The sequence below is a fragment of the Selaginella moellendorffii genome, unplaced genomic scaffold, assembly GCF_000143415.4.
Source record: "Selaginella moellendorffii unplaced genomic scaffold, v1.0 SELMOscaffold_16, whole genome shotgun sequence".
Taxonomy (NCBI): Eukaryota; Viridiplantae; Streptophyta; class Lycopodiopsida; order Selaginellales; family Selaginellaceae; genus Selaginella; species Selaginella moellendorffii.
In genome coordinates this window covers 1,520,434-1,535,820 of record NW_003314277.1, presented here as the reverse complement: position 1 = coordinate 1,535,820, position 15,387 = coordinate 1,520,434, and the positions used below count along the sequence as shown (strand labels likewise).

At 43.6% G+C, this 15,387-nt stretch overlaps 3 protein-coding genes across 7 annotated transcripts; 2 read left to right on the top strand and 1 right to left on the bottom strand.

The window, feature by feature from the left end:
- Nucleotides 1–9: 9 nt before the first annotated feature.
- On the bottom strand, nt 10–3,466 carry LOC9642532 (twinkle homolog protein, chloroplastic/mitochondrial). 3 transcript variants are annotated; one of them, XM_024676102.1, is made up of 20 exons: nt 3,393–3,466; nt 3,188–3,332; nt 3,032–3,138; nt 2,925–2,977; nt 2,821–2,872; nt 2,623–2,751; nt 2,494–2,577; nt 2,362–2,445; nt 2,249–2,317; nt 2,070–2,186; nt 1,964–2,011; nt 1,760–1,903; nt 1,525–1,707; nt 1,346–1,477; nt 1,238–1,299; nt 1,092–1,175; nt 913–1,044; nt 760–856; nt 570–704; nt 10–283 (listed from the first exon to the last, which is right to left on the bottom strand). In XM_024676102.1, the coding sequence occupies exons 1-20, from the start codon at nt 3,423–3,425 to the stop codon at nt 161–163; spliced, it is 2,013 nt and encodes a 670-aa protein (XP_024531870.1). In that variant the 5' UTR covers nt 3,426–3,466; the 3' UTR covers nt 10–160. The 3 variants fall into 3 exon arrangements, with proteins under 3 accessions (XP_024531870.1, XP_024531869.1, XP_002971100.2); XM_002971054.2 differs by adding an exon at nt 383–450 and having other exon boundaries at nt 174–283; nt 3,188–3,466; XM_024676101.1 differs by having other exon boundaries at nt 3,188–3,466.
- A 186-nt stretch (nt 3,467–3,652) lies between these two features.
- LOC112346647 (telomerase reverse transcriptase-like) lies at nt 3,653–7,696 on the top strand. Of its 3 annotated transcripts, XM_024676117.1 has the most exons (13): nt 3,653–3,905; nt 3,964–4,041; nt 4,100–4,174; nt 4,240–4,425; nt 4,475–4,584; nt 4,633–4,741; nt 4,793–4,880; nt 4,932–5,043; nt 5,090–6,352; nt 6,407–6,912; nt 6,964–7,236; nt 7,282–7,536; nt 7,592–7,696. In XM_024676117.1, the coding sequence occupies exons 2-13, from the start codon at nt 4,023–4,025 to the stop codon at nt 7,596–7,598; spliced, it is 3,003 nt and encodes a 1,000-aa protein (XP_024531885.1). In that variant the 5' UTR covers nt 3,653–3,905; nt 3,964–4,022; the 3' UTR covers nt 7,599–7,696. The 3 variants fall into 3 exon arrangements, with proteins under 3 accessions (XP_024531885.1, XP_024531883.1, XP_024531884.1); XM_024676115.1 differs by having other exon boundaries at nt 4,475–4,741; XM_024676116.1 differs by having other exon boundaries at nt 3,960–4,041; nt 4,475–4,741.
- LOC112346591 (pentatricopeptide repeat-containing protein At1g11290, chloroplastic-like) lies at nt 7,604–9,502 on the top strand. The gene has a single exon (XM_024675910.1). It carries the CDS (start codon nt 7,604–7,606, stop codon nt 9,500–9,502), a length of 1,899 nt encoding a protein of 632 aa, XP_024531678.1.
- Nucleotides 9,503–15,387: the final 5,885 nt, after the last annotated feature.

The following is a 15,387-nucleotide window of genomic DNA, read 5'->3' as shown; positions in this document are numbered from 1 at the left end:
GGGACTATGTTTTTACTTGTTAAAAAGGTCTTTATCATGTAATCATCTTGGAAATTGTCACATTACCCTTATAATTAGCTTATCTGCAGAATGTTCTAAAGTCTCTCGAGAAGAAAATCATATCCTACCGTCATATACAAACTTGTTTACCGTGGTGAATCTACAAAGCAAGGTTCACGTCATCAGGCTCTACGTCCATTACCTCCATTGCACTAACACAAAATTGGAGCTTCTCCACGAACTTGTTCATACAGGCCCGGCATCGGAGAACAAACCAGTTACTCTGCAAAACGCAAGCTTCAGAGACCACAAAAGAAAAGAAACCAAAGGAGAGCTACAAACAATCAACCAAGCACGAACATCACAGCTTACAAACACCAACCTATCGTATTTCAAGACGGCTTCACCAATCTGCCCGGCTATCTTGTTGCGAACCTTTTTAACAAGAATCTACAAAAAACGCGTCATGAGCACGAGGAACAAAAGCGCAGAGAGGAGATTTTACGCAAGTTCTCACGCAATCAACCAAAAACTTGCTCAAAACACACGCACACACAAACGGAAGTTACCTGGACTTGATCCAGAGGACCCTTCTCTGCGTCTCGGTTTCGATGAACTACAATGCCGTTGTCGCACTTGTTAATAAAATGAGCGCTTCCACTTATGTCATACATATTTGGCGGTTGTCCTTGCCAGTTGAGCATCTGTTCAGAACGAACAATTAGATTGCTATTAGGAACTGGACACAAAGAAATTTACTTGTCTCGGATGAGCGACGAACCAAACGTGACAGTCATGGTGTTGAGCAAAGCGTTTGATCTTGGTTAGTATCTGACTAACATATTCTGTTTCAGTCCTGCAAAAGCAAGTTAGAGGAGGGAGGGAATTTACGTTGAAATTTTAAACGATTACTGGCTGCTAGATCGCTGATGGTCTAGTTCATTGTAAGGATCTATGACCAATCCTCGTATGCCATATCTTTGAACCGCTGCTTTTGCTCGATCCAAAACCCAATCAGCAGATGGAAGCTTCTCATTCTCACATCTACAATCGCAGTTACAACTTCGCTTCTCATACAAAACAATGCAAACCTGATTAAATAGAAATGGTTGTCCAGCCATTCTAGACCAGCAGCAAACTCTTCCGGAGTCAGTCTGGGCGTGGAGTTACTATACCTGTCAACGTGCAGTATGCCAGCTTTAGCTATGAGGAAGAAAAACACAGTAAAAAACAGTACTTGGCCTCAAAAAACGGCTTTCTGTAATGCTTCTCAATAAGCTTCCGAGCATGGTCCGTCACCTGGTCACAGAAAGGTAAGTAAATGATAAACGTAAGAAAGCCATACCTTATTTTCCATGGAGCACAGCGCAAAACTCCAGCCTTTGGAGCGGTTCAGATTACAGACCAGTGCATCGATCCACTCACTTTTGCCAGAATTCGGAACTCCGGTCACAATTGTCAATTCTCCAGGAACAACCTACAAAGTCGTCATGTGAATAATAAAAACGATAGCCAAATTCTTACCGTATAATACTCATCTAGTCCCTTCCATCCAGTGGAAGCACCTTCCGCTTCCTCAACACGCATATGGTAGTAATCGTCAATCTCCTTGAAAAAATTAGAGAACTGAAAAAGTCCGCGAATTGGATAGAGCTCCGATTTTGCAATAACTTCTCGCAGCGCTTCTGGCCCGAGCGTCAGCAGCACCTGACGATAAAAAACGCTGAGAGAAGTTCACTGTTAGAAACAAGTCGAAAACCTCGTTAGCGTCTTTCAACTGCTTTCCGTCGACGACTGGCCAGTTCACGCGCCAACAACGCTCACGACCGAAACGTCGAGCGAGTTCCTCGGCAAGAGCAAGTCCGGGACCGTCCGCATCGGTGGCCAGAAATATTCGAGTCACCTACACAAATATTATTTCATGCAAGTTTCGCAACGCAAATACTTCATCGGGAACTCGAACCTTTCCAAATTGTTCCTTGCAATCCCAAAGATATGAGAATTTTTTGTCCTGCAATGCAAAAATATTAAGGTACATGAAATGCGTATGCTCGAACCATAATGCGTACCTCCTCAGGATCTGGCGTTTCACCGTCAGCAGCCTTCACAGGCGCACCATCGGGCACGCTAACGCAGTTTATGATACCAGCTTCTTCCATAGAAAGCTTATCCATTTCACCTTCAACCTGTCAAAAACACCAAAAAGAAATAAGATTGAGCATATAACGCTGGAAAAATGCACACTTACAATGACAACTTCGTCTCTCCCTTTAATATCTTCTAAACCATAGAATGTTCTCCTTGCAGCGCCCCGTGCCTGGCACAAACGGATCAAAACCGAAGCCAAAGCTAAGCGTGTACCTTCCAAAAGCGCTTTTCGGGTATGGTTCGATATTTACAGTCGATGATTTTGTTCTCTTTGTAATAAGGAAATGCAATAGCCAGCTAAACGAGAAGTTATGGTCAAGAATATACACCAGAAAAAGCAAATACCTCTGAGCCACTGTAAATCTGTTCTACTCTATTTCGTTGCAATACTTTTTGAGATATACCACGGGTGGCGAACCATTTGATAACCTGCAAATGTAGTCAGAGTCGTGAAATTCTTCTACTGCAGCTTACATCATCGCTCAAAGGTTGTAAATTCAAGCTTGTGCGTGAAAACTCTGTGATTTTGGGATTTCTCCAATGGTAAGCTGCTGCCATTTGTCGCTTGGTCAAGGCACTTCCGTTCTCATGTGGTACATTTGCCTGATGCCAACAAAGAAAAGAAAAAACACCCGAGTTAGCTATGGATGTCATTTAAATAAATTGCTTCACCTTTCCATGATATCCACAAGTGCTCCGATGGCATTTCCAAATGGCTGTCCATCTACAGAACAAATAATAAAATGTAGTCGCATGAAAAAACGAACAAAACGTACTCGTCCTCAAGCCTCAAAGAAAAGCTGGGCTCGTATGTGGTGCCTCCATTACACTGCCCAAGAGAAAGAAAAACAGTGAAACTTGGACAAAAAAGCTCTTCACGCACCTGGGGACATATTAGACGATGCTCTTTCCCAAGCGTCCAATCATCCATGACAATGCCCAGCTTCTCCAGCTCGAAACGAACAGGCAGTTGATCGTTCTTTCTCAAATCTACAATGACGCTCTCTCAGGGCAACCAAAAGAGAAATAAATCACTTACACGCATTCTCGGATGCGGCAGAAGCGAACTGGCAGACAGGACTCCCTCTCGCGCTGATTTGGAGCTCCCATCTTCTTGGCAAAAAAACTGGCAGAGATTTTCTAGAAGCGGGAAGGAATGGAGAGGAGGAGACCGGCGAATGCCGCTGCAATAGCAGCATCATAGAATTCCTCCACAGGGCAACGCGCAGCTGCGAAGAACTCACCGATTTCAAGCCGAGCTGCTCGACCAGCGCCATGCTTCTCGGCTTAGCTGATTTTCTCCATGGCCAAATGGAGACCTAACGCTTAAGCCCTAAACCCTCTATCCTAAAGCCTTGGGGCCTCAGCCGTCCACGTGGACGGAGTCGGGAGACCAGGGTTCGATTCTTAGCATGAGCAAAAGAGTTTTTTAACGACTCATTAAATTTAAATGTATGAGAGGCGGGAGCTTTAGAAACCCTAGAGAAGGAATGCCGGGAAGGTCGAGAAGGCGCAAGGGTTTGCAGCGCCATCCCAAGGTACTGCGAGCTGTGTATGGCGATCGCCTGCGATTTCTATGGCAGCTGGTGCTGGAGCTCCTCGGCCGCGGCCGCGACGGAGCAGGGATGCTGTTCCAGGAAGGGGATTCGGCCGATTACAAGGAGCTCTTGTATGATAGCTATGCGGTCCTTTCTGAGAGCGCCCCGTCGCTTAATACTGCTGCATTTTCACTCGATCAGCGGTGGTCGCAGCAAGAGGTATTTCTAGCTTTGTATTGTAATGGATCGGTAGCAATTTTTTTTTTTTCTTAGCTAGGTTGTTCACAGGGTCATTGAGCTGCAATTCAGGAAGAGCGAACGACCGTCTCATGTTTTATGCTTTGGGTACCAGCAGGTCAGTTGGTGTTTACTAGAAATGAAAATGACTAGCTTTCTGGTTTTCGGTTTTTCAGAATTTGGAGTGCCTATTTCGCAGCACAACTGTGGATGCTGTAACTTCCACTGCGTGGTGTGTTCTTCATTCCCGTGTAGGCAAGATTTTGTTTGTTTGGCCGTGGCTCTTGAAAACTTCTGTTTTCTTTTATACTTGCAGGTGATCTCCTCATGCTACACTTGCTATCTCATGCTGCTGTATTCGCTTCTCTTCCAAATTGTTGCTACATGCAAGTTTCGGGTACTCCGATCACTTTGCTAGCATCAGCTAGCCAGCGACGGATATCGCAGGAGTTTTTGAGTTTTATTTCGTCAAGAAGCCATGAAAAGTCCTACACTCTTGAAGGTAAGCAGGCTTTGTTCTCCTTGCTTCTTTATTTTTTTTGTCAAAACAGGTGTGATAAATGAAAATTCTCCACAATCAATATCACAGATTGAACCTCAAGGTGCAGCTTTTAAAAAGCGTAGAAGACCTTTCAGCTGGCAACGAAGGAAAAAGCAAAAAGTAATATTTGTGGTTCTCCGTTTCTCCGATTTATTTGATAATCCTCAGGTGGTGGAGCGCTTGGAAAGTGTGCCTGCAGCCTGTCATAGACAGATTGATCGTGCACAGATGTTTTATAGCACTTGTTTTAACAGGAAGGGGGGACTGCCAAAAACTCGTATCCTTTAGTAATTTGAATTTGTTTCTGGTAAATCCTTGACCAAGGCAGATATTCTTTTTACATCAGCAGCTAGTAAGGACGGGGGAGCTGCGTGGTTGTTCGAGTCAATATTTGGAAGCAAAACAACCGAAAAGAGGTACTTGTCGATGAGCTTTGTGCGTTAAGTTTCTGAAAATATCTTTCACAGCTACCCACCTTCTATTTTGCGGCTTCTGAAGAGACTAATCTGTCGCGCTAAAAAGTTTCAGTGTGGCCATCTTTTGAAACGGCACTGTCCTGTGCCAATTTTGCCACGGAAGGTATTGCTGCCAGAATATTTCGTATGTTCTGAGGATAAGCGTGCAGGAAATCGATGGCAATCTTTACTTTAAAGATATGTTTCTGAATGATGGATATGTTACTCAAGAGGAATCTCGTGGAGATTCTTCATGTTCATGCAAGTCAGTGCCTGATCCAAGGAAAGGTAGCACCAAACCAAAAAATGAGAGGCCTTTATCAGAGCTGCTGGCCATGACCTCGACCAACCATCAAGTTGTGGCATTCTTGTGGGCTGCTTCCAGGAGGCTCATACCCCAGGAAATGCTCGGGTCTCCCAAAAACTGGAGAGCTCTTCGAAAGCAGTATGCACGCTTTGTTGGACTTCGGAGGTACGAAGCATTTTCCTCGGTTCAGCTGTTGCAGAAGCTTAAGGTTTCCGACTTTACTTTTCTGAGCAAGCGGGATACAATCAAGGAACTCGAAGGAGTTGGATATTTCAGAAGTCAAATGGTAGAAGACTGGCTATACTGGATTTTTACAAACGTATTGGTTCCTCTGATACGTGTTCACTTCTACGTTACAGAGAGCGAGAATCAACGGCAAAATGTGGTGTTTTACCGGAAGCCTATATGGTCGCAGATTCAGTCTGCGGCTGTTCGTGATCTATCAAAGACTGTCTACAAACGTGTGGACGCTGACAAAGCCCTCAGGAACCGAGCACTGGGATTCTCTAAAGTCCGGCTTCTTCCGAAAAAAACGAGCGTCAGACCAATAGCTAATCTCGGCTCGGCATCAATCTACGTGGTCAAGCGTAAAGACTCCACCTTTCCGAAGTCCAGGAAAGGAAAACGGGTTGTTCATGTCAGCCATCGAAGGAGATCATCCGATCTAAGTTCCGGTTCCAGGGGTGATGGGAAAATTCAGACAGTTTATTCGTTCAAGTCCGTCAATTCTGCTCTCGGGGATGCTCATCAGTGTCTGAAGCTTGAGCAAGAAAGTCATCAAGGTGATCTTGGCGCGTCTGTATTCGGCTACAACGACATCTACTTGAAGCTGCTTCCTTTCATCCGACGTTTCAGACAACGAGAACCAACGAAAATTTTTCTGGCTGTTTGTGACGTCGCTAATGCGTTCGACACTATCGATCAGGAACGGCTTTACAGCATTGTTGACAAGTTCTTGCACGAGGAGAAGTACGTTGTTTTGCGGTTTACTTCCGTCCGTAGCAGGCTGGCATCTGTCCGAGTGCTTCACGAGAAAGCCTGTGCTACTGCGGGGAGTGATGGGAGGGTCTACAACTTTGTTCGAAACTTGACAACTAAGCGCTCCGAAACAATATTTACTGATCAGGTTTGTTCTTTGGTTATTACAGGGCGTTGTATTACTAACAAATCGTTACCACAGGCCTATCACTCTAATGTGTCAAGAGTGCAGCTATTGAGAGTTCTCAAAGAACACATAAAATCCAATATCTTGCACCTCGGCCACAACTTCTTTCAACAATTTACCGGTATTCCTCAAGGCAGCGTACTTTCGTCTTTCCTATGCGCGTTATACTATGGTTACCTGGACTTGCGCCACATACTACCAGCTTTACAAGGGAAACCTCAGGACGGCCTGGTGAAGGAAGAGACCACAGACGAGGCTCTTCTTATGCGGCTGGTGGACGACTCCTTATTTATATCTACGTCTGAAGCAAAGGCAACACTTTTCTTGAACGTAATGCACAGGGACCTCGAACAGTTCGGATGCTGTGTCAACGAGGACAAAACATCTACAAGCTTTGATACTGACATTAGTGGGAAGAACGTGAAGTCCATGTATTCGACTGAAGATGGGGCTTGTTTCATGCGATGGAGTGGTTTGCTCATCAACTGTCACACTCTTGAAATCCAAGCCGACTATACGAGGTTCGTTTGAAAGCGATCACGTTTCTTGTATGTTCTGACATGTTTTTACAGATACTGCGGCGAACACATCAGATCTAGTCTGACGGTCATGAGGTGCCACAAACAAGGACTAAATCTGGTTGTGAAGATGTTTCATTTCATGAGGCCGAAATGTCATCCGGTATTTTACGACTCCGAGATCAACTCAGCATCAACGATATCCTTGAACGCATACCAAGCGTTTCTTCTTTGTGCGATGAAGTTTCATGCGTATTTGAAGTGCTTACGGCCATTCAACGTCAATAATCCACTATTCCTTTTCCAGGCAATTCGAAGAACGACGAGGTGAGTTGTATTCCTGAAGATAACAGTGACCGAGTCTTTTTCCAGGTATACCTTTCGATTGATTCGGCAAAGAATGCAAGCCGTGGGATCTGGGAAAGTATTGAGCCGAGCAAAAGAAATGGAGTGGCTAGGCTGGGCAGCGTTTCACAAAGTACTTTCGAAGAAGCAAAGCACTCACAAGCGTCTACTGTTACTGATTCAGAGAGAACTCAAGCTGGACAAATACAAGCACTACCGTTCTGCCCCACATATGCTTTCAGCAACGGACGAGACGCGTTCTTCAATGTTCAAAACTATCAGGTATTGAGTTTTCTTTTCTAAAAACTGCATCTCTGAAGGGCAGTGTTGATAAAAGGTTTTGAAGGAAATGATACGGGGGGAACCATTTGCTACAGCAGGACATCTCAGCTTCTTGCAAGACAGCATTCCAGGTTCAGAGAGGCCAGATAGGAGCTCAGGGAGAAACGGGCAGGTATCTCAAGGAGACTTACGGGCTTATCACTATTTTCATCTGGATGGGAAGCGGCCAGACATTTCCCTTACTATCGCCGCTCTCAAGTTTTGCAGCCGCGCCAAGGACTTAGAGAACGGAAAGAAGATTCACGGCTACGTGGTCGAGAGCAGGGAAGACAGAGACGTCTACGTTGCGAACGCGCTGCTGGCTATGTACGCAAAATGCGGCAGCCTGAGTGAGGCCCGTAAGACTTTCGACGGTATACTGCAGCCGACAGTCGTTTCATGGACGTGTGTGATCTCGGGATATGCAGACTGTGGAGAGGCAGGCTTGGCTTTGCAACTGTTTCAACGTATGAGGGAAGAAAACTGTCTGCCGAACCGTGTCACATTTTACGCTGCCTTGAAGGCCTGTTCTGGCTTAGCGGAGGTGGAAGAAGAAGCTAAGCAAGCGGACGGAAGGCTCGTAAAACTTGTGTCACTGGAGAAGGGACGGGAAATCCATGCTCAGGCTGCAAAGTTTGGGCTAGACAGGGACACTTTCGTGGCGAGCTCTTTGGTGGACATGTATGGGAAGTGTGGGAGTATGGAAGACGCTCGCAGAGTTTTCGACAAGATTCAAGGCTGCCAAGACGTCGTTCTGTGGAACTCCATCATTCTCGGCTATGCTGAATGTGGAGACGGTTGCGCGGCACTCGAGTTGTTCGAGGACATGCAACGGAAGGGGTTTACACCGAACGCTCGGACTTTCGTCGCTGCTGTCAAGGCTCTGGCTTGCTTAGCCACACCCACGGAAGGTATCCTCCAAGCGGCTCAGTGCGACGAGAAGACTTTCATCAGGTGGTGCCTCGTCAAGGCCAGAGATATTCACGCCGTGATCGAGAGCAGTGGACACGCAAGGAACGTATTCGTGGCCAGCTCTTTGGTGGACATGTATGGGAAGTATGGAAGTCTAGCGGAGGCAAGGCGTGTCTTCGACAACATGCGGCTTCACGACGCCGTGTCCTGGAACTCCATGATCCTGGGATACGCAGAGGCTGGGGAGCACGAGATGGCTTTGGAGCTGTATCAACGCATGCAGAGAGAAGGCTGTGAACCAAACCGAGTGACTTTCGTTGCTGCGCTCAAGGCCTGCTGTGGCTTGGGAGCTCTGGAAGTGGGAAGAAGTATAGAGGCGCATGCGGTGGACTTGAAAATGGAGGGTGATATCGTCGTTGCGACTTCGCTGGTGGATTCCTACGGGAAGTGTGGCTGTGTGGCTGATGCGCAGCGGGTTTTCGACGCATTCCCGGCAACGAAAACCAAAGGCCTGGTTACTTGGAATGCGCTGATCGCGGGGTACAGCCGCCAAGGGGACTGCAAGATGGTCTTCGAGATCTTCGAGAGCATGCACAGGAAACGCTTGCAACCGGACGGGATCACGTTTCTATCAGTTCTCGCCGTGTGCTGCCATGGCGGACTGGTGGAAGAAGGCAAGAAGTACTTCCAGGCCATGCTTCCAAGCTACTCGGTTTCTCCCACAGCCGAGCACTATGGTTACATGGTCGAGCTGCTGGGCAGTGCAAACCAGCTCGACGTCGCCGTGGGCATGGTGAGGAGCATGCCTGTGCGGCCGAGTTTGAGCATCTGGATCACGCTCCTGGGAGCGTGTCGGAAGTGGCGGAACGTAGCTATCGGAGAGCTTGCATTCGAGGAAGCAGTGAGACTGGACGAGAAGAATGCCTCGGCGTATGTGTTGATTGCGGCGATTTACAAGGAAGCGGGAATGGGGGAAGAGAGCGCTCGAGCCCAGGCAGCTTTGCATATTCTTTAAATTACTCTTGTTATGCGAATAAAGAACTTTAAAGTTTAGAGTTTAGGGTTTTAGATCGAGGTTCTACCCTCGTACAGCTTTTATGGAGATTCAGTGATTGAGGGAGGAAAGCAGTGGTACATTTGATAAAAACCAGCCAAAAGAGACGAGGACGATTCGGTCATTGTGCTACTTTGGAATCCAACGAGGCAATTGCAGCTGCAGCACCAAATCAAGGCAAGGATCAGACTTTGGCTTTAATCTCTGGTGCTGAAGGCTGCACGTCTCTTCCCGCGAAGTATAATTGCTCTGATCAAGTGTTTAAGTTCCGATGGAGATCTATACAATTTCAATTTCAAGGTCAGTTCGTGATTGCCATATGTTTTTATATGTTTGTAATGATCTTGCGAGAAATCACGGGTGGTGCTACGATCCACCTATTGAGCCAGTAGCGGAATGTGTATTGGTGAAGAACTTTTCTGGAGTTGTCTGGAAGTGGAATATTTTCCACTCTTTTACTAGGTCACCAGGAGCTCCTGACGAGAAAGGCCAGCCTAGCTCCAGCAGAATGACCCACGAGCTCGTCCATGCAAGCTCCCGCAGCTGATGCACAGTGAGTTTTCGACCAAAGGAAGCTCTGAGACTGAATTCCTTAAAAGCACATACTATAAAATTAAATTTAATTGAAAAAGCAAAAGCTTATATAATGTTGAAAGAATTACTATATAGCAGGTTAAGTTTATAAAAAAGGCTGCTTGGACTGAGCTTATGTTAGAAATTTAAAAGGATCATATATCTATTAAATATATTTGTAGCACTGATAAATATATATTTTTAATATCAGCTCCAGTATTGGACTAAACATTTCATAAATAAGGTTAAATGTAAATCAGTATACACTACAAGAAACTTTGGGATAAAAACTACACTTATTTTAATTTTATAAAAAATAATATTATATAAAAAGATATGAGTATGGGAATAAGAAGGGTTATCCCTACTTAATGGATAAACTAAATTTAGTCATAAATAGATGGTAAATATGTTATACTACTATAAATAGTGTATTATCTAGGCAAGGTATATATGTATATATATATATATATATATATATATATATATATATATATATATTACAAACCTTACACCATTCCTCGCTAAAAGATAGAAAGGTGACAATGATAAATTAAGTGGAACATCTACTAAGTGATTATAGATTGCTATAAGAATTTGAAATTTTTATGGAACTATTAATGTAGTTACTAGCAACTATGACTAAATCAAAACCTAAAGTTATAGCATAATATTAGTCAAATACAAAATCCCAACAAATCAACAACAATTATGTGTGTAAGTATCACATGTTTGAACCAACCTCAAAATCACAACTCTGAATCAAAGCAAAGGACTTCAAAGGCAATTGCAGTTTATTAAATACCATTGCAGAAAATAATAAATTTTATCTTTACATATGCCCTTTGGTAAATCTTTGAAACCACTATTAACTCATACTCACAACCATTAATAAAATTTATCTATGTGTCATCCTTATGGTTAACTTTCATGACCTATGCTAACTCAAACTCATTACTTTAGTTCTCATCTAACATTGTATATGGGAGGTTGAACTCATTTTATTTGTTCTCTAGTGTATATGATTTTCACCCTTTATCCTATAGTGATTTACTATATAATAACTATGAAGTAGAACCTAAACCATCCACATGCCACGTGTTATATGCCACATGCCACATGTCCAGGGACAGTAGAGCGAAACTCAAGTTTCAGAGCTTTGGGCCACTGAATGAAAGAACAAAGCCAAACTCCTAAGCATGGAGCTAAGGAGCAAAATAACTAGATCACAAAAAGACTTTTGAGTATACAGTCTAAGGAGTGAAAGAATATGAGCATGGAATGACTTGAAACAGTCTTAAAGCATTCAACATCCCAATGCCAAAACCAACACGCAAAATGGAGTTAAATGGAATTTGGCACTATTTCAGTATACCAATGGTCTAACGTGAGGATATGAATATGCCACCAGCTAACATGGTGTGAAATTTAGATAGAGATTTAAGCCAAATGCAAAACAAAGGTAAATATGCAAATGGGAATTAGATTATATCTCAGGTTGGTTAGCCATGCCTGACCTACCCACTATCCTTACTATACATTTGGAACTCTATACTTCCCCCCCTTTGAAGAACACATCTTTTGGGCTTTCACTTTTAGCCACCTTTAGTACCAAAAGTTAACTCGAAATTACTAAATATAGAATGGTATTAGATTGCCAATTTGGACATGGGACCAACACTATTGTGTTCAAGACAATCTTTACATTCTATAGATATGCTAAATTAGTAAATCTAGATGCTTTTTATAAATAACAATTGGACCGAATAGAATTAACATAAAGTGCATAATATCAAGGATGCTTGGTAAACATGGTAAGTTATCATTTTGTGAATATTTAGGGATCAAACTCAATATCATGAGGGTTCCTAACACTAATAAGTGCAAGCCAATATATAAATTTCTACTATCGGGCTGAATATGCTCAACAAAAAACACATAAGAGTTCATACCTTATGTTTATTTGGCATAAGTACATACATGATAATTGGTTGCTCAACTAGTTTGAGTGGAGACTAATAAAGGATTTAACAATATTGACCTTCTCCTGTCGTGGCAGTAAAGAAAGAATATATGAAAGTATTAACTAACAAATAACTTTTGATACCCGCAGTTACATTCATAACATAAACTTACTACACTTGTCCTCATTCTGCCAATTATGTTTGGCTTCACTCTATTATCATATTTATTCAACCTCACTACATTGGGGTTAAATGTTATGTTTAGACTTGTTACATTCATCCTTACTTTACAATCTACTTGCTCCACTTTTATATTTATTCATTCTCACTTTATTGTTAGGGTTGGACTCTTGTCTATCGAGTTGATAATTAGTCTCTAGTTGTTATAAAAAAAAAGTTGGAAGTGTTTGAGCAAAGAGAAGAAATTACATATCTTGAGAATTTAAGAAACATTACAATTTGTCCTTGGAAAACAAAATTCTTTTCTAATGATTTACAGTGTTTGAGATTATGCTTTTACTTTTGTTCTATTATTCTTCTTTTCTCTTTAGAGCTTTTCACCATATTTAGGATTATCATTATTTAATCTAATGCAACTTTAGATCCTCAATTATGGCATGGCACAATGGAAGAATAGAATGCAATGGAAATTAGATGATACATTGTTGTTGTGGCTGTATCCTCTTTATATTTATAGACTTTACAAAAGTAAATTATTATATTAAATATTTATTTATTTCATTTTCACTTGTGAGTGTATGGAATATGGAAAGGGAATACAAAAATGTGCATATCAATTAGCCCAAAAACCTTAACTTATATATAGGAGCGAGTGGTCCGCATTGAAACCAATCCAATGGCTACCAAAATCCCACTACACTAATATTAGTATACGGCATCGTAGCCGTACACTTGGCCCTCACATCATCCCCTCCTCTCGGAATAATGGAAGGCTGTCAGGGTTCTCTTGTAGATGGGCCGGGATCTGGAGGAATGTCAGGAGGAGGCATTGGTGGATCTGTAGACGGTATTAACTGGTCCTGATCCCTTTATATGAAGCGTTTTAACTGCTGCACATGCATAATCTCCGGAGGATTGGCCTGCTGAACACCATGCCGAACCTCATAAACTTGTGGTCCAACTTGCCGCAACACCCGATACGGTCTTTTCCACTGTGCAAGGAGCCCCTTAGATAAATCACGTATCGTAAGATGGGGAAAACGGACTAACACCAAATCATTCACTTTGTACTCCGTAGGTAGACGATGATGGGAATTGTAGCACCGTTGTTGTCCCACTTGTACGTGGCCTAAGTGTTTAGCAGACTCTGCTCGGACAAGTGGAAGAATGCTTGTCAAATATTGATCCCATGACCTAGCATTAGGAGCTCGTGGCAATCGCGAAGGTAAACCCAGCTCTGTTGGTAATATTGGATCATGACCATATAGAAGTTTATATAGTGAAGCACCAACAGAACTCTGCACCCCTGTGACATAGGCATACCGAAGAGACAACAAATAACCATCCCAATCCGAATACTGAAAGTTCACATACTTCGCAATCATCCCTTTAAATTTCCGAACAAGCCGTTCCACCAGACCGTCTGATTGTGGATGATAAGCACTCGTAAAAGTGTGGCGTATCCCCAACCGAGATGTCAAAACATGAAATACCTCAGCCATAAATGCAGGACCATTATCCGAAAGAATCCGCTCTGGACAAGAATGCTGGAACACCACTCGATTGAGGAGGAAGTATCCAACAACAGTTGCAGAGGCACTAGCAAAAGCACCAACTTCCACCCAACGAGTCAAATAGTCAGAAGCAATAATAACATACTCATTGCCAGCAGTCGATCGTGGAAAAGGTCCCATAAGATCAAACGCCACCAACTCAAACGGACGAGAAACTGCAATTGACTCCAACCGTCCTTCCGCAGCACAAGGGGGAGTATTACAAGTTTGGCACCAAACGCAGTTACGCACATACCGGATAATATCATGTCACATCTTTGGCCAATAGAAAGATCTACGCAGCTTCTCGGTGACACAACGGTGTCCCATATGCCCACCTAGAATAGGAGAATCATGGTAGGCATGGAAAAACCGCGGAATAAACACCGAAGCCACCACCAGCCATAAATGATCATCAGGATCCGTCCCCACAAAATAAAGAAGGCCATCTTCAAAGTGATATTGAGAATGTAAATGCCGGAAAGGCAAGTCATCAGCAAGTGATGCAGGATTCTCAAACCCATCTCGAAGCTTTCGAATCCACAGCTCAATCTTTTGAGCCTCGCGAACCTCATCAAGAGAAGGTAGATCTTGCTCTGCGCTCTGTGGACACTGAACGTCAAGGACAGCAACTGCCGACGGCACAAAATCCTCATCTAGAAAATCCACAGATGCTGGAACAACAAGTTCGTCAGAAACATGAGAAGTGAGTGGAGAAGGAAAAGGAGCTCGAGAAAGGGCATCAGCATCAGCCATAGAACTCCCTGGGTGATGAACAACATCGAAATCATATATCTGAAGCTTCAAAGCCCATCGAGCTGTACAACCAACTAGGTTCTTCCGCTTCAATAATGAAGTAACAGCAGCATGGTCACCTTCAAGTAACGTCCGAGAACCATGTAGATATGCATGAAGTTTCTCGAAACCCCAGACTGCTACTAAACACTCCTTCTCCGTCGTGGAGTAGTTCATCTCCGCTGGTTGTAATGTACGGCTTATATATGCAATGGGATGGCACTGACCAGGCACACTCGAGCTCTCTTGCATCAACACACCTCCAAGACCAATGTCAGAAGCATCCACGCGCAAAATAAAAGGTCGAGTGTAGTCAGGATATGCCAAAACCGGAGGAGTCGTCAATAGCTCTTTGAGATTCACAAACGCCCGCTCACAATCGGGAGACCAGATGAAAGATGACGTTGATGACTTCAGCAACGCTCGCAATGGTGTAGTGCGATCAGAAAGATGATCCACAAAACAACCAAGATATTGCACCTTACCCAAAAAGCGCTTCACATCATTCACACACTTCGGAGTAGGGAACTTTAGAACAGCCACAAGTTTGTCAGGATCAACTTGCAAACCCTTACGAGAAATACGGTACCCAAGATAAGTTGTGTTCTTGGACCCAAACACGCACTTTGACTGCTTCAACTTTAAACCAACGTCGCGTAGCCGATCCAACACTTTACAAACATCACGAATGTGCTCCTCCCACATCCCCTCCGAGTGGATCAAGACATCATCAATGAAGTCAGCCGTCACCTCCGGCATATCGCAAAGAACCTCGTCCATC

What these genes read in the sequence shown, in the direction of transcription:
- LOC9642532 (XM_024676101.1), bottom strand. Translation starts at nt 3,425, where the DNA reads ATGGCGCTGGTCGAGCAGCTCGGCTTGAAATCGGTGAGTTCTTCGCAG. An exon ending in GCAAGGAACAATTTGGAAAG is followed by an intron (nt 1,904 to 1,963) that starts GTTCGAGTTCCC and finishes ATATTTGTGTAG; the next exon opens with GTGACTCGAATATTTCTGGC. An exon ending in AACCATTTCTATTTAATCAG is followed by an intron (nt 1,045 to 1,091) that starts GTTTGCATTGTT and finishes CTGCGATTGTAG; the next exon opens with ATGTGAGAATGAGAAGCTTC.
- LOC112346647 (XM_024676115.1), top strand. An exon ending in GGTGTGTTCTTCATTCCCGT is followed by an intron (nt 4,175 to 4,239) that starts GTAGGCAAGATT and finishes TTATACTTGCAG; the next exon opens with GTGATCTCCTCATGCTACAC. An exon ending in GGGGGGACTGCCAAAAACTC is followed by an intron (nt 4,742 to 4,792) that starts GTATCCTTTAGT and finishes TGACCAAGGCAG; the next exon opens with ATATTCTTTTTACATCAGCA.
- LOC112346591 (XM_024675910.1), top strand. Translation starts at nt 7,604, where the DNA reads ATGATACGGGGGGAACCATTTGCTACAGCAGGACATCTCAGCTTCTTG.